Source organism: Callospermophilus lateralis, chromosome 7 (assembly GCF_048772815.1).
Source record: "Callospermophilus lateralis isolate mCalLat2 chromosome 7, mCalLat2.hap1, whole genome shotgun sequence".
In the NCBI taxonomy this organism is placed as follows: domain Eukaryota; kingdom Metazoa; phylum Chordata; class Mammalia; order Rodentia; family Sciuridae; genus Callospermophilus; species Callospermophilus lateralis.
Window position 1 is genome coordinate 114,486,881 of NC_135311.1, and position 27,715 is coordinate 114,514,595.

Consider the following 27,715-nt stretch of genomic DNA (forward strand, 5'->3'; position numbering starts at 1 on the left):
CATTCCACCCTAGCCATGCCAGCCCTGGTGCTGCTCCTGACATGCCATGCTGCACATGTGCTAAACCTGCTGTTGGAATGCTGTTCCCCCAAATATTATTACTGCTCGCCACCTTGCTCCAGGCTTCCAGGTCCCCTCCTATACTTGATTGTTTCTTCTGAACATTTATCATATTCAACATAAAACACCAGAATATGAGCTCTATAACGGCAGGAATTTTGATCTCCCATTTACTTTCTATTTTCCAGCACACAGCAAGCTCAACAAAATACTTACGAAATGAATGAATCATATGTTCAGGTTGCTCAAAGGAGTAAGACCCCACCAATGATCAAACCAGAAAGGAAGAGACTTGGTCTCAGCTTGTGGGTGGCTGAGGTATGTTCAAATGGCCAAGTGTTCCAGTTATTCTTACTACTGCCAAGAATAGAGACCAAGCCCTCTACAAGCGAGTCTTGGAAGACAGAAAATCTAGTACAACAAAAAGGAAGTAGGAACTCAACTCCACTGTTTTCAATTAGGAAAAGAGAGATTTAAGCAGCTTAACAGAAAGGACATTGAGCCAGGTGTGGTGGCAGACACCTATAACTCCAGGTATTCAGGAGGCTGGGGAGGAGGATCACAAGTTCAAGGCCAGTCTAGGCAACTTACCAAACCCCCCCACCTCCAAAATAAAATGAAGAAAGCCCTGAGGGTGTAGCTCAGTGGTGGAGTGCTCCTGGATTCTGTCCCCAAGAGAGAGGGAGAGAGCGAGAGACAGAGTCATAAACACTGCAGGAAGACAGTCCAGCCCCTTCCAGAGGCTCACTACCAAATCCAGGACACAGTCTGGCTGGCCTCCCTAACTACCACTTCAGTCTATACAGGACTTCTTGCTGGGAAAGCAATGGGAGCCCCTACCCACTAGTTCCCTGCTTCTATACTTTCTCCTAACAAAGAAGCCAGAGTGACCCTGTTAAATCAAGGCAGATCATGTCACTTCTTGGCGCCAAACCTTCAAGGGTTTCCCATCACACCAAAAGCCTGAATTCTTACAATGACCTACTAAATCTGCCCTCCCTCCTGACTGTATCTCCTACTCCCCTCCAGCACACAGACTGGCCCCTTGGCCCCCACAATAAAGCCTTCATACTTGAGGCTACCTCTTCCTAAAATGCCCCAGACATCTGCTTAGACCACTAGACACTGAACCCTATTATATTGTTTTTTCCTATACATACCTACCTACCTATGATAATGTTTAGGTTATAAATTAAGCACAATAGGAGGATAAAAATAATAAAAGAATTATAATAATATGCTATACTAAAATAGCATATTATGTGTCTCTTGAAAGACTTAGGACAAATATCAATATTTTTGCAACATGGTCAGAAAGCAAAACCAGGATGGCAGGGGCTACTATATCTTATATGAGTCACAGGGGGGCTCTGATCCAAAGATACAAAGTTACCCACCTATCAGGTATATGCAGTCCTAGTTTCATGTTTTCAGAACACATGGGGGTATCTTTCTCTTCATCTCTAGTCCAACTCTTCCGGAAGTCCTCTTCCCTGGAAACTATCCTGGATAATAAGAGCCTAGGATTCCCCTGGGCATGTTGTCTGATAGTGCAATCTCATCCCACCAAACTGCACTCATTCTGACATACAGGTGCTTTTTTTACTTGCTCACATCATTATGATTTGTTTTTGTAGTACTGGGACTTTGCAGATGGCTAGGCAAGCACTCTACTCCTGAGCTACATCTCCCCCAACCTTTCCCAAAGAGGCAGAATACTAGCAAGCTCTCAGACTTCAGCAAAGGATCAACCCAGATAAAGGCAGTATATACACACAACACAGGCTCTGCCTTGGATTCAAAGATCAACTTTGTTGGTGACATGCCATTTCATTCCAGACTTTGACCAACTTGATTCTGTTCCCTGTTCCATCTGCCAGATCTCAGGGAGCAGAGTCTCACTCTGGTCAGCATCTCAGGAACCCATCAGTCAGTCTCCTTTTGGCTCTACTTATGCCTCTGGCATCCATACACTGTGGGTGGCTAGATCAATTACATAATAAAATACTAATTACTGTTGTCATATGTAAGGAAGATCAAAGAGGCAGCCAGGGCAGACCAAGCAGACCCCAAATAATCTGATGTTACAAAATGAAGAAATGATTACAAATAAAGCTTTGAGGGAACATTGGCAAGAACTGGAATGGTCTACAGAGGAAGGCCATGAAGAGCAGGAGGAAGCCATGAAGAGAATTGTGTGAGACATGGGTAATGGTGTTGATAACACTCAGCATTAGGACTATATTGTCATACACTAGCACCCCACTCCCCTAAGGTAACAATCACACGTGTGGGCATCATATGACACATAAACTACATCATAAAGACAAGTTAAGTAAATCTGCATTGCAATTTTTAATGTTTCACTTGTGCAGAACTGAAAATTGTATTTAAAGGCACAGAAGGAAGGAAAGGCAGTTTTCAGAGCATGAAGTCACAGGAAAAGGATGCTGGATAAAAAAACACAGGACAGCTGTGCTTTAGCTATAGGAAAATGATAATACAGTACTAAACTAGATTTTTATTTTTATTATATTTCCATGTGAAGAAGACATCACTCAAATGTCAGCTGAGCAAATGACTTTATGGCCAGACACCAAAGGTACTCAGTCGGTCCCACTTTGGAATAAATACCCAGAAGGTAAACATTATCAGTGAGTGGGAACGTCAGGCACAAAATAAGTTCTCATTCAAAAAGTGGACAGAGATTTGAAACAGTCAAACCTACAGCTTTTAAAACTGGAAATCATTCATGACATTTGTTTTGATGGAAAACGTTACCCATATAATAAGAACTATAATTTTCAAAATTGGAATCAGGCCTAATTAAATAGTACTTATGATTACAGATAAAAATTACAAAAATAAAAAGGGAAACTCTTCTGTCCCTGAAAGATAGAAAACTATATTTTTCCTATAATATTGTAAGAGAATCATCAGTATATCACTCTCTTAAGATGTTATTCTTTTTTCCCTGTTCTGCCACTTTTAATATTGCAAAATCTGTTCAATTTTTGCTATGTGGAAGGATGCATTGTTAACTACAAGAAAATGACTGAATGAATGAGAAAAATCTAGTTTACCTACCGCACCCACCAGGTGGAAGGAAAGATAAAAATTGTCATTTTTAAAAAAACAAAAACAAAACTCAATGATTTAAAACATCCTATACATAATTTCTAATTTCAAAACAATATTAGAAATTCCTGATCAGTGTGCACCAAAGAGAGGGAACAGAAATTTGAAATTTGGAGAACCATACAGCATATTTCTAACAACTTTCATTAAATAATACTAGCCTTACCAACTATTATCTTTCTTTCTTATTTAAAACACTGATTGGCCAGGTTAAATTATAACAGCATGAAGGTAAAAACAAGTTTCAACTTAGGCATGAGCACAATGATTTCTGCCTCACAGAACTCAACAGTAATGTTCCCTCTTTTAAATGCCCCTATTACTTTGCAGGCAGATTAAATATAAGTGTATAAATAAAACAAGGTCTGTATTTTCTTAAATAATTTTACAAACTGATGGTGAATCAGATGTTGAAGATAAAACTATGCCTTTAAAAATATTCAGCCTCAAAATTTTATCCAGTGTTTCCTTTAAGAAATGGATTATTTAAATCATTTTTGAAATGAGATAGTGAATGTATTTAAATCTTCTGTACTTAATCATTTTTCTTAAAAAAAAAAAAAAAAGTTTAAAAACATCAAGAGCTGGAACATGCTGCCAGGACAGAAATAATGAAAAATGTCTTCAGTCATAGACCCTGAGCATCTCAGTCTTGTTTTGTACTTCTCAAAGCTTGAAGTCTTTCTAGTAGTGGAGGATGAGAATAATGCCACATTGAAAACAACCAGTCAGAAACAGGGAATCCCAAGTTATCTTTGTTTAGTTTGATCAAAGCAGAATATAAGTCTTTAGCTTTCCCAAGTTTCTTGGCAAATGCATCAGCTTGAAATTCAAATCTGCGACTTAGGACTGTTAGACAAAAAGAAAGAACCTGAAAAGGGAAAGGAAATGTTTTAGCCACCCTGCATCTCTTTGCTGTCCCGGAAAGTTCTCTGAACTGAGACTGCAGTTGAAACCCATTATGGTAAGAAGGAGGGCAGGTCAAATGAAACAGCACTGGTATTTTGGGAAACTATGGAGAGAAATTATTATAAACTGTGCCTTTCCCCACCAAGCAAACAGACCAGACACAAATATATATCCACACAAATGTTATTCTTACTAAAAAACAGCTGTTTCTGAGAAGCTGCCATGTGCAGGAACTAAGGTAGACATTTTACATATTCTCTAGCAATCTCTTACTTCTGCTGTACAGTTTAAGAAGTGAAGGTCAGTAGGGTTAGACAAACTGCTGGAGGTGACACAATTCAAAGGTGTAGTGCTGAACTTCCTGGTGACTCCAAAGCCAGAGCACACCACCTTTCGGAGACAGACTTAAGTCATGGTAATTTGTATTTGAAACACCACCCAATCCCAGCTTTTTTTTTTTTTCTTTTAAAAAATATTCTTGATCACTTATCTATATTCATTTATTTATTGGTATGGAGACTGAACCCAGGGGTACTTAACCACTGTGCTACCTCTCCAGCCCTTTTCATTTTTCTAAAATTTTGAGACAAGGTCTCACTACATTAGCTTAGGGTCTTGCTAAACTGCTAAAATGGGCCTCTAATTTGTAATCCTCCTGTGTCAGCCTATTTAGTTGCTGGGGTTACAGGTGTGCACCACTACACTTGGTCCACTTATCTACCTTTAAAGGATCATGACACTCTTCACTGATATTATTCTAAAAAATTGTCACATTCTGACAATAATTTCAAAATTGAATTTTTTATTAGTGTTCTGATCTATGGTAATATTGCCAGAATAAGTATACAAGTTTGGAAGACCATTATGAAAGGAAAAAATCCATTTGAAAATTAAATTATGAGAGGAACATTTCTTTTCATACTGAAGTACTACAAGTTGAATAACATAATGTCTGTTTCTTAACTCAAAATATTCTGAAATCAGGTATGGTGGCACACACCTCTAATCCCAGCTACTTGGGATGCTGAGGCAGGAGAATCTCAAGTTCTAGGTCAGGCTGGATACTCAGTGAAAAATAAAAAGGTCTGGGAATACAGCTCAGTGGTAGAGCACTTGCCTAACATACATGAGGCCCTGAGTTCAATCATCAGCACCACATAAAAAAAGTACAACTGCTAGGAAGTACAACAGTCTGGGTTCATTTAGTACACACAACTCAGTGTCCCTAAGGAATTCCTGAATTGTGACAGAAGACAAAATGGCTGGCACATTAACACGTAACTGTAATCCCAGCAACTTGGGAGGCTGAGGATCACAAGTTAAAAGCCAGCTTCATCAATTTAGCAAGACCCTGTCTCAAAATAAAAAATAAAAGGAGCTGGGGATGTAGCTTAGTGGTAGAGTGCCCCTGGGTTCAATTCCCAATATTGGGGTGGGGTGGAGAGACAAATGATTATTTTATTATAAAATTGATATTCTACAAGCAGTAACAAACAGTATAATATAAAATATTAATATTTTCTACAAAAGTTAAAACAAAATATTAAAATGTTTAGGGGCTGGGGTGGTAGCTCAGTGGTAGAATGCTCGCCTAGCATGCATGAGGCACTGGGTTCAATCCTTGGCACCACATAAAAACAAACTAATGTATCCACCTAAAACTAAAAATATATAAATAAATAAATATTTAAAAAACGTATTAAAATGTTTAAAGATAATAAATCTTGTACTTCTCTACAAAGTTTAGTTTATGTTGACAATGCTATACAGTTATGATCTATTCCTCTCCATTTTTCTTTTCTTTTTTTTTTAATATCTATTTATCTTTTTTAGTTGTAATTAGACACAATATCTTTATATGTGGTGCTAAGGATTGAACCCAGGGCCTCACACGTGCTAGGCAAGTGCTCTACCGCTGAGCCACATTCCCAGCCCTCCATTTTTCTGGAACCCCATCATACACTTTTTGTTGTTTTATTTTATTTTATTTTTGTTTCTGTGGCAATGGGGATCAAACCAGGGGTCTGTGCATGAGTTCTACCCTGAGCTACATCCCTAGTCCTACACACCCACTTTTTAAGTAAAGAAATCGGATTCATTTAGCTTGTCTTGAAACCCTTACTACACAACTTGAAGAAAGAATTCTTCAGAATGGAGGGACTAGATCCCCAGTATTATTTCTTGCCTATGTTGTAAGCCTTAACAAATATCATGAAATGGTGCCATTGTCAGATTTGTGACATGGTCTCATTAACCTATGTCTTATCACCTATATGGAACCCCCCTATCGCAGCGATTCTTCAACTATCACAGAGCAGTGGTTCTTCAACTTCACCCAGTTTTGATTTAGAAGGTCCTGAGTGGAACTCTAAGGCTATTTTGAGGCAGGAGTTCATAGAACAGAATCAGAGGAACACAGTCATATAACCTCCCTTAACTTGTCATGTGTATACTCAATTTTTATTTTTCAGTTCCTTCATCTATGCACTAGTGAATACATGGGCTTTCCAGTAGTTGATCTACATCTAATTTTCTGAGATACATATTATATCAAGGTTTTCACTGCTAAAGTATAATTCTTTATCTCCCCACCTCTCTAAAGTACACAAACATTTATTTATATGGCTTAGCTTTTTGTACTACTTTCTCATACTGACCAATCAACTGACTAAAAGATTATTTCATCTATTTGTTAAAACCGTAGTTTTGATTTTTTTTTAATACTACTCTAAAGGTTCTAGATTTGAAATAAGCAAGGGTATATCCAAGATAATTTTAAAGATTATACGTTACCTCATTGTAAGGTGAAAAAATAAACTGGAAGATGATCAATAGTCCAATTAGAGTGGGTTGACAGTCATAAAAACCAAATGCAGCAAAAAGTTCTTTTCGACCAATTAATACAGCAAATAAGAAAAAACACAGGAAAGAATTCATCTAGAAAGGAAGACATAAAAATCAAGTTATTTCTAGGCTGATTTCACTGTGCCATAATACTACAAAAATGATTGGTGTGGTTTTAAGAATGGTGTTAGTGTGATTACAGCAAAAGTTATTTAGACATTTTTATAGTTTCCCTTTTATTCTCAAAAGGAAAATAAAATTTTCCCCAAATGTTTAAAACTGCATAGTTTTCTTCAGGGGTAGGTTTGAGTTGAGCCTCTTATAATACTGTTGACTGGCGTAGTTAACAGTAATTGAAATACTTTCTCTCTCTATAAAGTTAAAGGGCTAGAATGGATTCTGGTGTTGAGACCACAATCAGACACAAGACTCCTACCCCACCTTAGTGTGGAGGCTCCAAAGCAAGAGGTTTCCCTGGAGTTCTCTATAGGACTATAGGAACTGTACTGAGGAGTTGGAGGTCAGAGGAAAAAAAAAGAAAAGAAAATCAAATACCTGTACCAAAATACAACCTTTTGTAGTAAAGTTAGAAAATAAATACCATTCTTTTCTCTTAGCAGATCTGGAAGCCACACATACCCTATTTAAGTGTGCTGCTCCAAAGCATTTACCAGATGACTTGAGAAGCTGCCACTTAGAGTGAGGCTGACAACGGGAGGAAGTGCACCAGTCAGCCCAGGATGAAGTGTAAGCAGCTTTGCCACTTACCCCTTACAACTCTGTGGATCCATGACAAGCGCCAACAGAAAACTCCTAGAGAAGATGCCCACACTTAACAGTCTATGTCCTTTGAAAAATTATTTCTAGGTTGCTGTTGGCCCTATAGAGATAGAATTCCTGGCCATGGGACACTTGTGGAGCTGCTTAGCTGAGAACTGATTTGCCCAGAGATATCTATCATCAGCCAAAAGTGTTCTACACAGGCATGCAAATGAAGCAAGTCAGAAAGCAGAAGTTAAAGAGCAGGTGTTCATACTCTAGGATACCAACTCCTACCCCTTTGACATTCCTCAACCAATCCTTACTTATGAGTTCCCTTATATCATTTAATTTAGAAGGAAGAAAAAAACTGGAGCCTACTGTACAAATAACGATGCAATACACTGGTACCAGCACAAAGTGGACTGCTGTGGCATCGCAGTGTCTCTCAGGGTGGGTGGTCTTGAAAAGAAGTAGCAAAGGGAAATTTCTCAGTGAGGGGAACTTTTAAGTAGTATATCTCACTGTCCAGGCAATCTAATTCAGGACCTGAACTGAGGAGATACACACACACACACACACACACACACACACACATTAATTGGTAGTGGGCAAATAATGGTTTGGCTGGATGATCAGGGATTTGGAACAAAATTAGAAAACAGTTAACAAAGAGATTTGGGGAAAAGGTATATTGAAAACTTCCAAAATTAGCCGAGACTATGATATTTTGACTTTATATGAATGTTCAACAAAGAGTCCCAGAGGTAGGGAGGCTGTTGATGGTCAAGAGCAGAAACCTACTCTATGGAAGTCAGTCCCCACTTCTTCAAGCCATTCTAGGACTTGATCAATGAGCTCAAGAGAGAAAAGGAGTCAATACACTAGTCAACAACACAGATCTTCCCCCACTGGCTCCTGCCAGGTGCCCTATCTGTTGGAAGATGCAATTGGCACCAGCACTGACAAGGTACCACACCTCAGGGACCAGCCTACCTCCTGTGGTAAACTGATTCCACTGGACACTTTCCTTCATGGAAGAGGTAGTGATTTTCCTTATTAGACCGAATACTTACTTTGAACTTAGGTTTGGATTTATTTAATTTCTTTCTCATTGCCATGTATCCATATAACATGGCTTCAAGCTACAGAACTCATTTTATTACCTAAAAACAAACAGCAGTAGGAATGTGTCCCCAGGGGCTCAAGTCTTTCCATATAATTCATCCCCCAGAACTGGGTAACCTTTCAGAAAGGTAGAGACCCACTTAAGACATTAAGGCTCTAGATGCTCAAAACCAGGAAAGGAGGTTTAGTACTATTTTACCCAGGACTTGAGAACCTGTTTATTGGTTTAAAGGTATTAATATTCAGAGGAGAAACGCTGTTGAAATTGTTTTCTTCTTTTTACTTTTTCTATAATTTTCAATGAATACAAATTACTTTAACATGAGAAAAAGTTTTATAAAAAGCATTTTTGGGGCTGGAGATGTAGCTCAGTGGTAGAGTGCTTGCCTAGCAGGTGTTAGACACTGGATTCAATCCTCAGAATCATAAAATAAATAAATAAAATAAAGGTATTTTAAGAAAAGCATCTTAATGTCCAATTTATCTAGATTTGCTTCTTCTCATTTTTACAGCTCTTAAATATGAGCAATTCTGGAGGTGATAATGATGGTGACAACAATACGTATTTATAAATACTTACCATGTTTCAGGTACTATTCCATGCTCTTTATACATATATACATTTAATTCTTAACCAGTTCTATGAAGTATTATCATTCAATGAAGGCATGGAGGCAGAGAGAATTTAAGGAAATTGCCTGAGGTCACACAGGTAGTTAAATCTAGGAGCTTTGATGGAAAGCCAGGGATCCTGGCTATGAAGTCTGTCTTACTCATTCTACTATATGACTTTTGTGCCTTGACCTCTTGACTCTTATACTATAAAAAAACATTGTCACTCCAAACTTACCTGGCTAATAATGATATTTTTGACTGTGTGTCCCAACTTCCAATGCCCCAATTCATGGCCTAGTACAGCAAGCACCTCCTCATTTTTACATCCTTGTTTCTTATTCTGAATCAAAAAATAAAAAGATAATAAATTATAAACAACCTTCAAAACATTTGAACCTTTTAACCCAGTAATCTTCCTTCATAGAGTCTCACTTAAAGAAACAATCAGGGACACAGTGGCACACACCTGTTATCCCAGAGACTGGGAACACTGAGAGGAGAATCTCAAGTTCAAGGCCAGCCTCAGTAACTTAGTGAGGTCCTAAGCAACTTAGCAAGAACCTGTCGCAAAAATAAAAAATAAAAAAAGGGCTGGGGATGTAGCTCAGTGGTAAAATGCTCCTGGATTAAATTCGCAGTGCAAACAAATAAAAAACCCGAACCAGGGGCTGGGGTTGTAGCTCAGCAGTAGAATGCTCACCTAGCATGTACAAGGCACCACATAAAAATAAATAAATAAAATAAAGGGTACTGTGTCCAACTTAAAAAAAAAAAAAAAAAAACTAAACACAGTGGAAACAGGCAGGAGCCTGAGATGTAGCTCAGTAGTACAGCACCTGCCTAGCATTCACAAGGCCCTGGGTTATCCCCAGCACTGAAAGAAATAAACAATCAGACTTCTGTGCAAAACAGTTCATTTCTTAACAAAACATTCCCTGAATCACAGCTCTAGTGAGACACTGGGTTAAGCACTGAAGATAGAATCCAAACAAAACAGATATTCTCTAGTTTTATTAATCTACAGTAATTTAGATTAGGGGAGAGAAAAACTGGAAAAATAAATCTTTATCAGTAAGACAATATTTAAGTAAATCATAATAGTCATGACAGCTAATGATAATCTCATTAGAAATTGTTTTCAAAGTTTACATTCTGACATGAGAAATTGCTCAAGACAAATACAATTAAATAATAGATATATATATATATAAAAAAATTAGAAATATTTTCAAAGATTATGTTCTGACGTGAAAATGGTGTATTGGTTGAAGAAATCAGGAAACAAAGTACAGCAAAATATTAGCAGTAGTTTGTTTTTGTTTTTGTTTTGTTTTGTTTTTGGTACTGGGGATTAAACTCAGGGGTACTCAACCACTGAGCCACATCCCTAGCCCTTTTTTGGAATTTTAATTATTTAGAGACAGGGTCGCACTGAGTTGCTTAGCACCTCACTTTTTGCTGAGGTGGCTTTGAACTCATGGTCCTCCTGCTTCAGCCTCCTGAGCTGCTGGGATTACAGGTCAACCACTGTGCCCAGCAAGTGATTTTTTTTTTTTTAATTTCAAAAATTTTTAGTTTTAAAAAGATATGAAACCAGGTGGTGGTGTGTGTGTGGGGGGGTTAGAAACGGAAAACAGCAACAATATTTAGAAGGCAGGAAAACAGATGGACAAATGATAACTGACTAAGGGGACCAAAGAAAGCTGACTCATAAGCCAGCAGTGGAAAAAATGGAGAACCAATTCTGATTTATACTGCTGAATCTTCAAAAGTCTTGGGGAAAAACAGCACCAGGTACCTCTGGAACTGGGGGGAAGAGGAGCTGGCAAGAAGTCTTGGTAAGAGCTGTTTTGAGAAATGAGTAAAGCTCCAGATTCCCTCTCCAACTCCGTATCAATAGGCAAGTGCTTCTCCCTCATCAGGGTAGAAGCCTAAAAGTTTAATCTTTCTAGAAAGGGCAAAAGAAGAGACCCTTTCAATTGCAATTCAAAATGGCTGAGGGTCAGGTACACTAGCAACATGCCATGTGTCTGTTCATCTACTATTATGCAGGCAGAACACTGAGGACTCCTTCTCTCACCCCAGTCCTCTCTGCATACTCAGCTCCCAGCACAGATCCTCCAGGCAAAAGACTGAAGAATATCTACTGTGAATTCTGATCATCCCACAGAACAGAACTAACAATTTGAACACCAGTATTTGCCCACCAAATTTCACTCAGGACACCTTATAGTGAAGCTCAAAAATGATAAGCATCACCTAGAGGGACAGAAATTACAATCTGGTTTTTAGTCTCATTTTCTAACTAAGAAGCATATAACCCACAACAAGCAGATATATGAGGTAGGCTGTTAAGATGGAAGATCAAATCCAGGGGGAATAAAAAGAAAGGAATAAACAGAATTTATGTAAGGAGAAAGTTTAAAAAGATACTGCACCCAGGGGAAAAAAAAACAGAGAATGCTAAAACAATGGAAAATTCTTACAAATCAAAGCTTAAAAGAAAGATTGGAAGATAAGAAATCACCCAAAAAGTACAACAAGAGATTAAGAAATAGAAAACAGGGGCTGGGGATGTGGCTCAAGCGGTAGCGCACTCGCCTGGCATGCGTGCGGCCCAGGTTCGATCCTCAACACCACATACAAACAAAGATGTTGTGTCCGCCGAAAACTAAAAAATAAATATTAAAATTCTCTCTCTCTCTCTCACTCTCTCTTTAAAAAAAAAAAAAAGAAATAGAAAACAAGAAAGAAAAGACAGGAAAATTCACTCAAATAACAAGAGCTCTGAAAAGAGAGAACAGAAAAAAGGAGGAAAAGAAATCAACAAAATAATTCCAGGAAGTTGCTAGAACCAAAGATCTTGATTTCCAGGTTAAAGAGGGGCAATGCATATACCCAACATGATGGATTAAAATCAACAGAAAGTGCTCACTTTGGCAGCACATATACTAAAATTGGAACAATACCGAGAAGATTAGCATGGCCCCTGCGCAAGGATGACACGCAAATTCGTGAAGCGTTCCATATTTAAAATAAAAAATAAATAAATAAAACAAAATCAACAGAAAGGGTCCAACAATATTCTAGAGGAAGAAAATGCAAGTGACATACTCAGGATCAGTAATAGAGTGGCTTTAGATAATGAGTCAGCAATGCTGGAATCAAGCAGGCAATGGAACAATGCCTTCACAATCCTGAAGGAAAAGTATTTCCAATGTAGAAATGTATAATCCAGTTAAAGCAGCAAGCAAGTATGACAAAAAAATGAAGCCATTCTGAGGCACAAATCCAAAAACTTTACCTACTATGCAACCTGTCTCTACCAAAATGGGGGAGTCAAGTACACAAAGCCAGGCATTAGAGAACACAGGAGATCAGCACAGGAAAGAATCGAAGGAAAGAACAATACCAGAATGATGACTAGATAGCAGACACAGAGGGTACTCCAACCTGATTTGAACCAGGTGACTCAAAGACAGTCTGTGAGGACTTCCATCATCAAGCTCCATCACTGTACCAGCTTTTTCATGAAATCAAACTGGTATAGGATGTAGGCACCAAGAGAAGAAAATAAATCAACAGGGGTTCCAACCTAGAAACAAGGATGACCAAGGGAGTCTAACACAGAGATGTACAGCAGGACTTCAGAGAAGAAATGGCAGAGATCTCTCTTAGGGTGTTTTGAGGGATGAGGGGAACTAAAAGTAAAACTGGATGCAACTAACCTTGGAGAAAATTATTCTGAGAAACACTGGAAGCTACGAGAACAATTAACCAAAAGATACAAAAAAATTAAGCACATATAAAAGTTAATTATTAACCAGGATGGAAAAAAGGTTAGGTATGCTCAGTAGTGAATAATAATTGCATAGGTACAATAATGTAAATACTGAATATTGATAAAAACTAGAATTGTAATAATTATATTGGAAGAATTGGGGGAAGGCAAAATAGATGTTAGGACAAGAGAGATAAATCCTCATTTATCATAATAGAAAGTCAATAGTGACAACAGTCAATAACATATATATATCACTCAGACACAGAAATGGGTAAATGAAGCCTGGTACAGTGGGGTGCACACCAGCAATTATAGCTATTTGGAAGGCTGAGGCAGGAGGATCACAAGATTGAGGCCAGATTGAGCAATTTAGCAAGACTCTGCCTCAAAATGAAAAGGGCTGGGGATGTAGCTTAGTGGTATGGTGGGTTACAAAAGAAAAAAAGAAAGAAAAGGAAAAAAGAAATGTGCAAATAAATGTCTAAAGCAGCAACTAAAACTGAAATCTATGAGAGAGGGGACTTGGCGGTGGAGGAACACAGGAAAGGAAGGAACATAAAACTGCTAAATTTCAAAAGCTTTTTTGTGTTTTGAAATTTGAAGCAATAAGCTTGCATTATTTTAATAAGGTAAAAACTAATATTAAAATTTATGAAAAAAATTTATTGAAGCTCTGCTTCTCTTAATTTCATGTAACTTCGCAAATCAATATTATATAAAAAGACAATCACGTCTGTATGTATGTGCATACACACACATTTATCTTTTTTTAGCACATATATAAGATTTTTAAAAATAAAAACAAAAGTTACTAACATTTATTAAACAGTAACCATATACCAGGCCTATGTACTGCATACTTATCTTATTATATATCACAACCACTATACAAGATACATACTCTTGTTATTCCCACTTATACCCCACAGATGAAAAAAAATCTAGCCAGAGAAAATAACTATTTTGATTATAACTGTACAGCCAAAAAGTGGAAAATTTGGGATTTGAAGCCAAGTAGTCTGATGCCAGAGGCTTGTATTTTTGGGAGATTGAACTTAAGAGGCACTCGACCACTGAGTCACATTCCCAGCCCTATTTTGTATTTTATTTAGAAACAGTGTCTCACTGAATTGCTTTTTGCTGAGGCTGAATTTAAACTTGTGATCCTTCTGCCTCAACTTCCTGAGTTGCTGGGATTACAGGCATGTACCACCTTGCCTGGCTATGTTTTCAACTTTTACACAAAATATGAAGTCAAAAGTAAATTATTCATCGTGCATCAGTCAGAAAAAATAAACAATTTTAGTGGCACATATGTAAATGTTTGGAAATTATTACTGAACTAAAAAACAAATGATAGAGCATATAAATGATGAAGTATAATGTTTATAAAACCTAATAATGACTTTGAAGGCTGAGGCAGGAGGATTGCAAGTTCAAGGCCACTTAAGGAGGCCCTAAGCAACCTAGTGAGAATATATCTCAAAAAAATAACAAGGGCTGGGGATGAGGCTCAGTGGTTAAGCTCAGTGGTCAACTCAGCACCTCTGGATTCAATTTCCAGTACTCTCCCCAGAACAAACAAACAAACAAAAAAGGTCTGGGGATGTATAGCTCAGTGTTAAAGTGTCCTTAGGTTCAATCACCAGGTAACATGGTCCTTAGGTTTCTGTTCATACCAGTCAACTGCTTTCCAGTGTGAATTTTGAGTTCTTTTACAAAACAACCAATTGTCTATTAGATAGTTTTCCATTAGGCAGTTGTCTCTTGGTCTGATATTGGATTTAAAAAGCTATTTAGAACAGTGTGGGAGTCACATTCAAAGCTATGCTGATATGGAATGAAATGAGGTTTAAACAAGGATCACTTTCCAAAGAAAAGAGACCTGATTTGTGGTAGATTCTCAGACAGAACTGGATTATCTTTTCTTCCTACACTAATTTACATAAAAGAACAGAAATAAGTATGACCCATTTTTTATTTTTCCATAGTACTTTTCTTTTTATAAAACTCATATGCTGCCTCATTTGAGGCAACACTAAGCTGGGTAAGAAGGCAAGTATTATCTTCACTGTAGAAATGAAGAAAAGGAGGCTGAGAAATGAAAACATCTTACTGGATAAAGCCTACCTCTCTGGAGTATGTGTCCTTTTTATTACATTTATCGGCTGGAACTTCAACATAACCCTAGCACTTGCTTTCTTGTACAAAAGCAGTTTTAATTGTTCCTCTTATTGCTTTTGAGACACATTGTTCCAATTAATCCATTTGTCTTGTGAAAGGTAAAATTCCAGAGAGTAAGTTTCATAGATATCTCTTAAAATGTAGGCATTTATCAAAATGTTAATAGAAATTATCTCTAAAAGGAAATATTTTAGATAACATTAGTTTTCTTTAAAACTTCTGTTAAAAATAAAATGCTTGGGCTGGGGGTGTAGTTTGGTGATAGAGTATTTGCCTAGCATGTGTGAAGTGCTGGCTTCCATTCCAAGAATGAATCAATCTCTCTCTCTCTCTCTCTCTCTCTCTCACACACACACACACACACACACACACACACACACCAAAAATACAAAACAAAACAAAAAACCTTTATCTTCTCTAATCATTCAGGTTTAAAACTGTCATTGTATCCCTTTCCACATAGGAAGGGGATTGTCCATATTGTATCCCCCGTACACAGTAGGCCATAAGTAGCAGGTGAAGAATAAATCAGTTTCCTAAACTTTTGCCACATTTGTGTATTCTCCACCTATTTACTTAATCTCTCCTTAAACCAATTCCCTTTATAAAACTTAGCAGTAATATACATGAAATTATGATCTCGACATGCTAATTTCATCTCTTCCTTGTGTACATTAATAAATACATAACTATTCAAATTTATATTATTGGTAAACTTCCTAAAACCATCTCATCAGTGTTACTCACAATGGAAAGCAATATAGTTAATGATCGAGTCAATTTTTGACCCTTTTCACTCCCCTAATATCAATCACAGGTACTTTAAATCCATCCTTTATTATGATTCTTTGTACTTTTTCTGACTTTTAATTCTAGCGTAGAACCTTATTATTTCATGCTTATCCTGATGACGTAGGCCCTAAAAGTCTCCCTGCCTCTGAAAGAAAGAAATCTTTGCTTTCTCTTATGTGCTACCACCAAATTTTAATCTTCCTAAAACAAGCATTGGCTTCTACCCAAATCAATCTATACTTTCCAGGTCACAGGAAACAACCACTTGATGTATCGACCATTCTATAAACTAGTCTTGGTCTACCTTTCTATCTCCATCTACACAAATCCATTAATCATTAGTTTCAGAACAGCAGTTAGGTGTTTTATCTCTACAGCTTTCTTTGCTCCTTACCTTGAAAAGCCCCATCCCCAAATTAAAATTTGGTCTCCTTCACATATCCTCTTTCTTAGAAACCTGTTTGACCACCGGAATTTGCATTCTTACCTGGCTATCTAAAAGTCACACTCTTTCAGCCATTCATGAAATTTATCACACATTGCCTTATAGTCTATTTCTCTCCCCTATTATAATTAGGGTGAGACTATATCTAATGTATATTGTCAAGTAACTTGAGGACAGATGTTAAAACACTTACAGTTAAATCAATGAAATAAAGCAGCCTCTTCAAGAAGCCAGCAAAAAATTCCATTCAACACACTTCAAACAACCCCACAGCAAATAAAACTGTGCTTGTAGACATTAAAGGTCTAATAGGCTGGGTATGGTGGTGCATGCCTGAAATCCCAGTGACTCAGGAGGCTGAGACAGGAGGATTTCAAGTTTGAGGCCAGCCTCTGCAACTTAGAAAAATCCCGTCTTAAAAGAGAGAAAAAAAAAAAAAAAAAAAGGCCAGGGATGTAACTCGGTGGTAAAGTGCCCCTGGGTTCAATTCCCAGTCCACAAATAAATACATAAAATAAAGGTCTGTTTTTTCATTGCACTGCTTATGATCACTGAACACTAGCTAATGTCTAGGTTTAAGTATGATGTAATCATCCCCTGCACGTGGATGCCTCTTAAGCAGTTGATATGCTGGACATGCATGATTCTTCTCTCTCTCTTTTTCATTTGTAGTTGTAGATGAACAGAATATCTTTGTTTTATTTATTTTTATGTGGTGCTAAGGATCGAACCCTGTGTCTCACACATGCTAGGAAAGCACTCTGCCACTAAGCTATAGCCTCAGTCCTGAACCTGCATGATTCTTTAGTGTTGTTACTGAGTACTCTTTCTGGACTTCAATTTTCCTACTCATAAAATAACCTGAAGATCTCTTCCCTGCTTAAAATCATATGATACTAGGTCAGACCAAAGTGGCTTTTATTCTAATAGCCTAAGAAACAAACATAATTGAAGGTATTAACCCTCTAACAATGCTATCTAATCCTTTCACAGAATTTTGTTTCATCTACTTATTTATAACAGGCTAGGCACTTAACTAAGTCTTGTTCTTTTTTTTTTTTTTTTTGCAGAATGAAGGATTGAACCCAAAAGTGTTCTACCTTTAAGCTACAAGGCAGCACTTAATTTTACTATTTTACTTTGATACAGGGTCTTGAGAAGTTGCCCAGGCAGGTTGAACCTGAGATCCTCTTGTCTCCCAAATCACTGGAATTACAGGTGTGCATCATTACACCTGGCTACTAGGTCACCGATTTAGGGTCAAAGCAGATGCTCAAGTGATAATATTTTTTGGTAGTAAAAATGTATACCAATCTTACTTTTTTTTTTTTTTTGGGGGGGGGGAGTACTGTGGATTAAACTCAGGGGCACTCGACCACTGAGCCACATTCCCAGCTCTATTTTGTATTTATTTAGAGTCAAGGTCACACTGAACTGCGCATCGCTAATCCGCTGAGTCTCCGCTGAGTCTCGCTTTGAACTCATGATCCTCAGCCTCCTAAAATGCGCCACCACGCCATATGAGTACAGCTTTTTCACATAGTTACAACCCTAAAAGTTAAGTATCTTTAATTCAATATGTCCCAACCACAGGATCTTGCATCCTGACTCCAACCCCAGGGATATTTGGTGATTATTCAGAGACATTTTTGGTTTTTATAACTTGGGGGGACATGAGGATCTGTCACTAGCTTATGGGGAGAGGCCATTGATGTTGTTGAATGTCCTTACAATGCATATGATACCTTCCACAAAAAAAAAAAAAAAAAAAAATTATCTGACACAAAATGTCAGTAGTGCCAAGGTTGAGAGAAATCCTGCTGGTCTTTCGGTTAAGAAATCAGACTCAGAGGTATTAACTTACTTGCCCAGAGTTATACAGTTGGTAAGGAAATAGGGATCTAAAATCATCTCTGTAATGACACCAAAGCCAGGGGCACATTCAATTACACATCAAAATACTTGAGAATGCTTCTGATGAAATTTGTATTACTTCTTATCATTGTCCCTTTTCCTCCTTTAGTGTTGGTAAATTTTATGAGTCAGCATCAAGGGACCTCACTGAGGAAAAAGATCCAGAAGCAACTTTCTCAGATCAGATTTAAGAAATGTTTTCTCTTTTGTTCCCTAGAATCCAAGCTCCCCAGTAGCAACACAACACTGTGGTGTGCTTATGTGACCATGTCCCCTTTAGATTATAAGCTTTTGAAAGTCTGCCTCTTTGCTTTTGTACTCCTAATGAGAAGCAAAATAACTTTAGCACACAGTACACGTTTCATAAATACATATTAAACAATGAAACTGCAATGTAATCAAGGACACACATCTATTAAAAGCAGAAACAGGACTCAAATTGTCTCTGGGGTGCCAAAGCCTATAACTGCTGTCTCAATGAACCTAAAAATTAGATGTTTACCTTCTCTTTATCTTCCCTGTGGAAATTCTTTAATTGTAAATAGTAGAGTGTCAAAGAAAACTATTTGATGTTCTTGAAGAAGCCATATACATATATTTATGATCTGTAAAAGCCTGCAAGGTAGTTAATATGTAATTATAGTAGTAATCTCTCCCAAATACCAGAACTATAAAAGAGCCATAGTATTGTTTTATTTGGTAGCCTCCTTGAATCCAACAATCACTGCATAGAAACTGGTGTCATTTTGAGTTGTCAAGGCACTGTGTATACAAACTAAGGCACAGTCTCTTAGGAAAGTAAGAACTCACTTTAACTTTAGCTTTTATTTCTTCACTGTCCCCTTCTCCATCATTGCGGGGTTCCATGCCAGACTCCTCCTGGATGTCTTTGTTTAGTACAGAGTACTCTTCTAGTAGAGTGTCAAACAAAACTATTCGCTTGTTCTTGAAGAAGCCATAAAAATAAGCATTGCTGTGGGAAGAGCGTTTAGATCCTAAGGAAAAGACAGTTCAAAGCATGGAATATAATTAAAAAGTTTGGGGTCTACTGGAGAGACGCCTACAAAACTGAACTACTAAAAAGGACATATCATTTTCAAATTGTTTATCACCTGAAGAATTGTATCAATGAAAATCACCACCAGCAGTGGACTGTTTCCCTGCATTCCTGACACAAATATTTATATTCATCACAGTTTTATAAGTAAAATAATTCTAAATATCCAACAGTTGTGGAATGATTAATGATGATAAAGCTATGAAATGGTATTTTAAGCAGCCAGAAAAAAATTACACTTTCAAAGAATTTTAACAAGAAACACCTGACCAATGTATGATGAAGTATACAAAACTTCACATAAGATTCCAGTATTATCAAGGAAAAAATATGTAAATGAAAAGCACAAACAATAAAAAGCATTAAAAAAAAGCTTCTGAAAAAATGTACTAAAATACTGAAGTGTTTATCACTAGCTTCCAGAATTATGGATTTTTGTATCCTCTTTTTTACTTTTCTCTTTTCTAAATCTTTTAAAATAGAACACTTGCTTCCATAATTATTTTTACAAATACTACAAGAAAGGGACGGGGGTATAGCTCAGCTGGTAGAAGGCCTGCCTTGCATGCACAAGGCCCTGGGTTCAATTCCCAGCACCATAAAAACAACAACAACAGCAGCAAAGACTACAAGAAAACATACCTAAATTCTTTTTTTTTTTCGGTACCGGGAATTGAACTCAGGAGCACTCAACCACTGAGCCACATCCCCAGCCTTATTTTGTATTTTATTTAGAGACAGGATCTCACTGAGCTACTTAGCGTCTCACTTTTGCTGAGGCTGGCTTGGAACTTGCAATCCTCCTGCCTCAGCCTCCCAAACTGCTGAGATTATAGGCATGCACCACCATACCGGCCATACCTAAATTTTTAACAGTAACTAATAGCAACTAAACTACGGTCAATTTTTAGTTACTTTTTTATGTATTCTTTAATTTGCAAATATTCTTCAATGTGCCATGAGTATAGTAGATAAGAGTTATAGACTTTGGGCTCAATCCTGTCATATAAATTTAGGAAATTTTCTTTAAGCTTTAGTTTCCTATTTATGAAGTGAGATTAATATCTATCTCATGAAATAGTCGTTGTCGTCTTTTTTTTTTTTTTTTTGTGGTACTGGGGATTGAATTCAGGGCTACTTTAGCACTGAATTCCCAGTCCTGGCCTTTTTAATTCTGCATTTTGAGGAAGGGTCTTGCTAAGTTCCTGAAGCTGGCCTCAAACTTGTGATTCTCCTGCCTCAAGTCTCCCAAGTCACTGGGATTATATTTGTGTACCACCAAGTCTGGCTATTTTTATTTGTATTTTATTGAGGTGCTGGGGATGGAACCTGGGTTCTTGCACATGCTAGGTAAGCACTTTGCCACTGAGCTACATCACTAGCCACATCCCTTTTCCTAAATTTTATTTTGAGACAGGGTCTTGCCAAGTTGACCAAATTGGCCTCAAACTTGAGATCCTCCTGTCTCAACCTCCCAAATAAATGGAATTACAGGTGTGCACCATAGCACCTTACATGCCTTCCTTTAAAAGATATGAGAGATCTCTTAAATAGAAAATGTGGATTTTGAAACTATTCAATATTTCTAATGTAAAGTACTTGACAGTATGTTTAGAATATAATAAAGCTTTGATAAATGGTAGTATTTATTTATTTACTTATTGCATTTTATGTCACTTTTTGGTTTGGTAGCCTGAATGTTAAGAGTCAAACATATAGTCCAATTTTGTCAATAATATAGGAAATCAGGCCCTGAAAAACTGTGTTACTATTCTGAGGTCTCATACTTTTAATGCAACAATCTCCAAACTGCTCTCTCCATTTCCACTCTTTCTCTTCCTACAATGTATTCTCCTTACAGCAGCCCAACATAGTTTGATTGCTTTTCCCATTGAACTTAAAATAAACTCTAAACTCTTTACCTTGACTACAAAGATTTATGTGGTCTGACTCTTGCCTAAGTCTCAGAGGTTACCTGATAATACTGTCCTCTTTTGCTGTAGCCATATTGGACGTTTTCATGGTGCCTAAAAAAGGCAAGCTTGAGAAGGTCTTCCCATTGCTCGGTGTGAATGGTCCCTACCTTTAGGTCTCAGCTTAATAGGCACTTGCTCAGCAAGGTCTTCTCCAATCTAAAATATCTACAGTTATCCTTCATCACATGATACTAATTTAATTCTCTGCACAGCATTTGCTTCTTTTTTTTTTTTTTTTTTTTGGTAATGAGGCTTGAACCCAGGGGTGTTAAATCCCAGCCCTTTTTATTTTGAGACAGGGTCTTGCTAAGTTGTTTAGTGTCTTAATGTCTTGCTAAATTGCTGAGTCTGACCTCAAACTTGTGATTCTCCTGCTTCAGCCTACTGAATTGTGGGGATTACAGGAATGTGTCACCATGCATGGCATTCTGATATTTTTTTTTTAAGTAGGATTCTCAGTTTTTCACTATAATATCCCTACCAGACTAATAAGTCTTTAATGTGTCTTGTATTGTTAGTAACAATATTCATTCATTCAAAATATTTTGAGGAATGTTACTATTGTTAACAACAATAAAAAACATGCAGTTGATAAGGAAACTACTATTTGGCAAAAGTTAAGTTGCCCAAAGTCCCACAGGAAATTCACAATATAGCTAGAATTCAAAACTAAGCCTACTGATTCCACAGCTACTGCTGTCCTACTCAAACCTTGATTTTTCAATAAAGTCCCAGCTTATATCATAACCCTTCAGAAAGCCTTCCATATTTCATCTAAAATAGAAATACCATTGATGTGATACCTACATATGTAGATATATATCTACATATCACATTTTATTGATTACCTTTACTGTTATATTATTATTTTATATTACCTGCTCACAACTTAAGGGATCAGCAACTTAGGGATCACTTCAGTGAAAGCTCCTTAGAAATTGTTCTACTATAGTAATTAATGTGTTACTGGTTGAATATTACCTAAAAATGTAGTGATTCTGGAGGCTAAAGAAGTACAAATTGGTTTATTCTACTACTATTTCCTCACAGAATCTTAAAACTGTTCTAATGTGTCCTTAGTGAACTGTAAGCCTCAGAAGCCACTAAATGTCTGAGACTTTTATACTTTTCTAGTTGTTATTAAATTCATTCTTTTCAGTTGTATCCATCTTTGTTCTCTCCTTCTGCAACTGGTTCTCAGTTTCTACGCCTTTACCTAACATAACTACTTCTCACTAGTGACATTTCTGTTTATAGCAAGCATCAGCAAACTATGGCTTACAAACCAAATCCAACCTGCGGTATTTTTACTAGAATACAGCCATGTTTTTGTGTTTATGCATTGTCTATGGCTGCTTTTACACTGTAATGACAGAGATGAATAGTTGCAACAGAGACCATGTAACCTACAAAACCTGAAATATTTACTATCTAGCTTTTTCCAGAAAATATTTGCCAAACTGTAGTGAAAACACAACTAAAACCCAGAGGGGTGAGGCTCTAAGATCCCATAGCTGATAAGTTACAGAAGCAAAATCAGTTATATTCATTTAAATGGATTTTTTTTTTTTTTTTTTTTTTTTTGTACCAGGGATTGAACTCAGGGGCACTCGACCACTGAGCCACATCCCAAGTCCTATTTTGTTTTTTATTTAGAGACAAGATCTCACTGAGTTGCTTAGTGCCTCGCTGCTGCTGAGGTGGGCTTTGAACTTTCTTTCTTTCTTTTTTTTATTAGTTGCTCAAAACATTACAAAGCTCTTGACATATCATATTTCATACATTTGATTCAAGTGGGTTATGAACTCCCATTTTTACCCCGTATACAGATTGCAGAATCACATCGGTTACACATCCACATTTTTACATACTGCCATACTAGTGTCTGTTGTGTTCTGTTGCCTTTCCTATCCTCTACTATCCCCCCTCCCCTCCCCTCCCCCCCATCTTCTCTCCCAACCCCATCTACTGTAATTCATTTCTCTCTCTCTCTGTTTTTGTTTTTTTTTCCCTTTCCCCTCACTTCCTTTTATATGTAATTTTGTATAACAATGAGGGTCTCCTTCCATTTCCATGCAATTTCCCTTCTCTCTCCCTTTCCCTCCCACCTCTCGCTCTGTTTAATGGTAATCTTCTTCTCATGCTCTTCCTCCCTGCTCTGTTCTGAGTTGCCCTCCTTATATGAAAGAAGATATTTGGCATTTGTTTTTTAGGGATTGGCTAGCTTCACTTAGCATAATCTGCTCTAATGCCATCCATTTCCCTGCAAATGCCATGATTTTGTCATTTTTTAGTGCTGAGTAATTCTCCATTGTGTATAAAGGGCTTTGAACTTTCGATCTTCCTGCCTCAGCCTCCAAGTTACAGCCATATCGCAACCACGCCCAGCTCATTTAAAAGGATTTTAATTTATAGATTATGAAAATCATGATATCACACAAAACAGTTTTTTTTTCCATCTTTGTAGGCTTCCTTGAGACTTTAGTAGTCTTATGCAAGCAAATGGCTTAACTCTCAAAGGCCATCAACCGAAAAGCAGAGTATAACTAATCTGAGTTACCCAAAGGTACTTATAGTTTTGGTAATCCACAGGTTAAACAGAGTCCTCCTGAATACTGGAGGAAACAAAACAAATGTTTTATTTTACAGCTTTACTATTGTTTACTATTGTTTTACAGTTTTACTATTGCTAAATGGAATTTGACTATAAAAGAGTCCAACTCAATTACTTAAAGGAGCTAAGTAGATAAGACAATAAATCAGTCTAATATACAGCATACCAGAAAGTAAAAAAGGCCTCAAAGATTAGAAACAATACTATAAAGCTCACCAAACACAGCTGCAGTCAGGAGCAGGATTTGGCATCAAAACCCCAGTTTTTATCCCTGGACTATGTCATTAATTCTTAAAAATCTTAAAAAAATCTTAAATAACAAATTAAAACAAACAAATAATAAAAGCTGGTTCATTCTTTCATTAAAATTTAGGAATAGAGTACTCAAAACAAAACACTTGAATAAACCCTTACCCTCAGGTAACCTTACCTTCAACAACATACACCTTAGTCAAAGGAAAGTCAATATTCTTTGCCATTACTTCAATTTCTTGTTTAAGCTTTCCCTCAGGCAGAGGTGTGAATTTGTCAAATAAGGGGGCAATATAATCAGCATATATTGTGACAAGAACCTGAAAATAGGTCAGAATAACCCATGAATATGTTCTTAAAGAAAAGCTATTAATTATTATATAGATTCAATAATATTGAAACAATTACATCCACCCCAAACTTAAGAATGGAAACACTCTGGTATTCCCAGATTCAAATAGTCCCAAACAGTAACAGCTTAATATCTGTTTCATTGGAATTAAATCAAATTAGTAGTCTTATAATATAGTATATCTGTCAATTTTATTTAAGAAGATAATACTACTTACCATGACTAACATCTAGGTGGTGATAAATAGACCTGTCAAAACTATTTTAGTGATTGCTGGAACATCATAAGCCAATCATAACAAGTAATTCTCCCTTTCAGAGTAATCAAGATACACCTGAAGTCTGTGCTAAACAAACATCAGAAGAGACTGTACATTGTTACCAGACCTGTTACTTGTTTGGTTTTTCTGCTAAAATCAATTACCCACAATTCATAATTGTCTACTGGGGTTAAAACAGTACCTGTTTAGGCACTTCCGGAGTATTTCCTCTGTTGTATTTCCTCTTAGTTCAGTTTGTCATACGTATCTATAAATCTGCTTTGCTCCCATTTGCTGATACTGACCCACCAGTGGGAAGTAAAGCAATGAACATTATATAATTCAGATTAAAATAAACATCATCATCAGCAAAGTTGAAAAACTGATTGATGATATTTTCTAGGGGCTGTGAACAAGCAATTTGATTGTGTCGTATTTGTGCTGTGAAGCAATTTAGCATATGCGAAAGAAAGAAAAGATGATGAGGGGGTGAGAACTGAGAACAAGGGAAGGAGAAAGAAGAGAGGAAAGGAGAGGAGGTGGCTATGGGGGATTAAAGAGAAGAGAAATAGGAGAAGAGGAGAATGGATAAAACGAAGAAGGGAAAGGGAACAGGGAAGAAGGAGCAAAGAAGGGAGAGGAAAAGCAAAGAAGGAAAATGAGAAGAAGAGGGGCAAAAAAAAAAAAGTGAAGGCAGAAGAAAGCCATATTAAGTGTATGCTTTCTTTCTCTTGTCCCTCTTAAATCTCTCTTCAAAACAGTCTTGCTTATTTTAAGGCCCTGGGGTTCAGTCAAAAGTCATTAAATTATCACATTCAGTCATCCATTCTGGTGGCAACTCACGAATGCACAACCCAGAATTGCCTGGCAACTGGATCATTAAAAGTGATCAATAACTAGCTTTTAGGATCTGTAAGAGTCAGAGTAAAAAGAAGAAAATGTATAGTCCATCAACTCTTCCATTTATATACCCAAAAGCAAAAATCAAGGAAAATTGTTTTTGCAAGCATTCTTCCACTAAGCTCCACTCCCAGCCCTTCTTATTTTGAGACAGGTTCTCATTAAGTTGCCCAGGCTGGCCTCAAACTCCTGCCTCAACCTCCCAAGTAGTTGGGATTACGGGGATGTACTACTGTGCCTGCCCAGAGGAAAATTTATAGGAGCACTATATATATTTCATCTTCTTCTTAAGAACTGTTAACATGCTAGTGAATATTATATCACAGTGATAATCTGAAGGAACTTTTGTAAAAGAAAATTAAGTATTTTACTCACCAGAGAAACAACTAATGTGAAGAGCCAGGCATATATAAAAAAATAGTCACCTCCAATTTTAATAATGTAAAGCAGAAGTGAAGACACAGGCAATAAAATACACTGAGTCACAATAAATTTCTTGATTGCATCTTTCATAAAAAACTCCAAAGTCTAAAAAAAGAAAAAACCACCACTAGAAACTGAGAAACTTTTTGCTTTTTTTTATAGCCAGCAAGTGAATACAAAGGATACATTACTAGAACAATTTTTAAAATTAACATGCAGTGAGACTGTACTATATGACTGACACTAGGCAGCCTAAGATAATAAGTAAATCTTCTGCATTTTACAGCATAAGATAAATTCACTTAAATGTTACTAGTTGAAAAACACTAAACATTGGTGTTCAAAGAATTTATAACAAGACTTTTTTTTTTATAATTTTTTTTGTAGTTATAGATGAACAGAATGACTTTATTTTACTTGTATATGCTGCTTGAATTCAATACTTCACACATGCTAGGCAAGTGCTCAGCCACTGAGCTACAGCCCCAGCCCCATAACAAGACTTAAAACATTTTTTTTTAGTTGGCAATGGACCTTTACTTTATTTATTTATATGTGGTGCTGAGAATTGAACCCAGTGCCTCACAAGCACTCTACCACTAGACAACCATTCTACCACTGAGTTAAAACTCCAGCCCCAATATACGAGACTTTATTTTAAATTATGATCTTTATCATACAATTAATTCATTCTCTAAAGTAGCAAATTATGTTACAATTATTATCAGAACAAAACAAAAGCACAGAACATTTTCATGTTAAAAAAATCCTGTATTTTTTATTATACCTGATGGTTGAAACCATGTTTTTCTTCTATCACAAATGTATTATAAAGACTCCATGGCAAACCAGTCAATGCACTGAAAAGTGTAGCCAACAGCAGAAACACCAAGGATTGAGTGATCTAGGCACAGGAAAAAAATAATGGCAGTTTTTAATAATATAATATAATTCGTCCTCCTCACCCCACCTGACTTGGTAGTGGGGACTGAATCCAGGGGCATTACCACTGAACTACATTCCCAGTCCTTTTTTACAATTATTATTTAGAGACAGGATCTCACTAAATTGCTAAGACTAGTTTTGAACTTGGATCCTCCTGCCTCAGCCTCCAGAGTACCTGGGAATGCAGTTAATGTAATTCATTCTTCAAATAAACTACTAGGGAGCAAATCAACAAATATTTGCTGAGTACTCATTCTATTCCAAGCAATGTGCTTGATCCTATGGTTAATACACAAACTGAAATATCACCCTTGTCCTCAGAAAAAGTTTAATTCAAGGGAAGGAGTAAAAGAACAAAACAATTA

General features: G+C 36.9%; 1 protein-coding gene and 1 non-coding gene across 2 annotated transcripts in view; one reads left to right on the forward strand and one right to left on the reverse strand.

The window, feature by feature from the left end:
* Positions 1-2,561: 2,561 nt before the first annotated feature.
* Zmpste24 (zinc metallopeptidase STE24) overlaps positions 2,562-27,715 on the reverse strand; it is a 41,919-nt gene continuing 16,765 nt past the window's right edge. The window contains exons 4-10 of the mRNA XM_076862907.1: positions 27,193-27,309; positions 26,358-26,510; positions 24,650-24,791; positions 19,383-19,567; positions 9,689-9,793; positions 6,901-7,044; positions 2,562-4,069 (exon numbers count right to left, since the gene is read on the reverse strand). Coding sequence (XP_076719022.1) covers positions 3,845-4,069; positions 6,901-7,044; positions 9,689-9,793; positions 19,383-19,567; positions 24,650-24,791; positions 26,358-26,510; positions 27,193-27,309 — 1,071 coding nt within the window. The 3' untranslated portion in view covers positions 2,562-3,844. The remainder of the gene's footprint in view (positions 4,070-6,900; positions 7,045-9,688; positions 9,794-19,382; positions 19,568-24,649; positions 24,792-26,357; positions 26,511-27,192; positions 27,310-27,715) is intronic.
* On the forward strand, positions 12,381-12,487 carry LOC143405399 (U6 spliceosomal RNA). Its single transcript, XR_013092096.1, has one exon. It is a non-coding gene; the product is annotated as a U6 spliceosomal RNA (small nuclear RNA).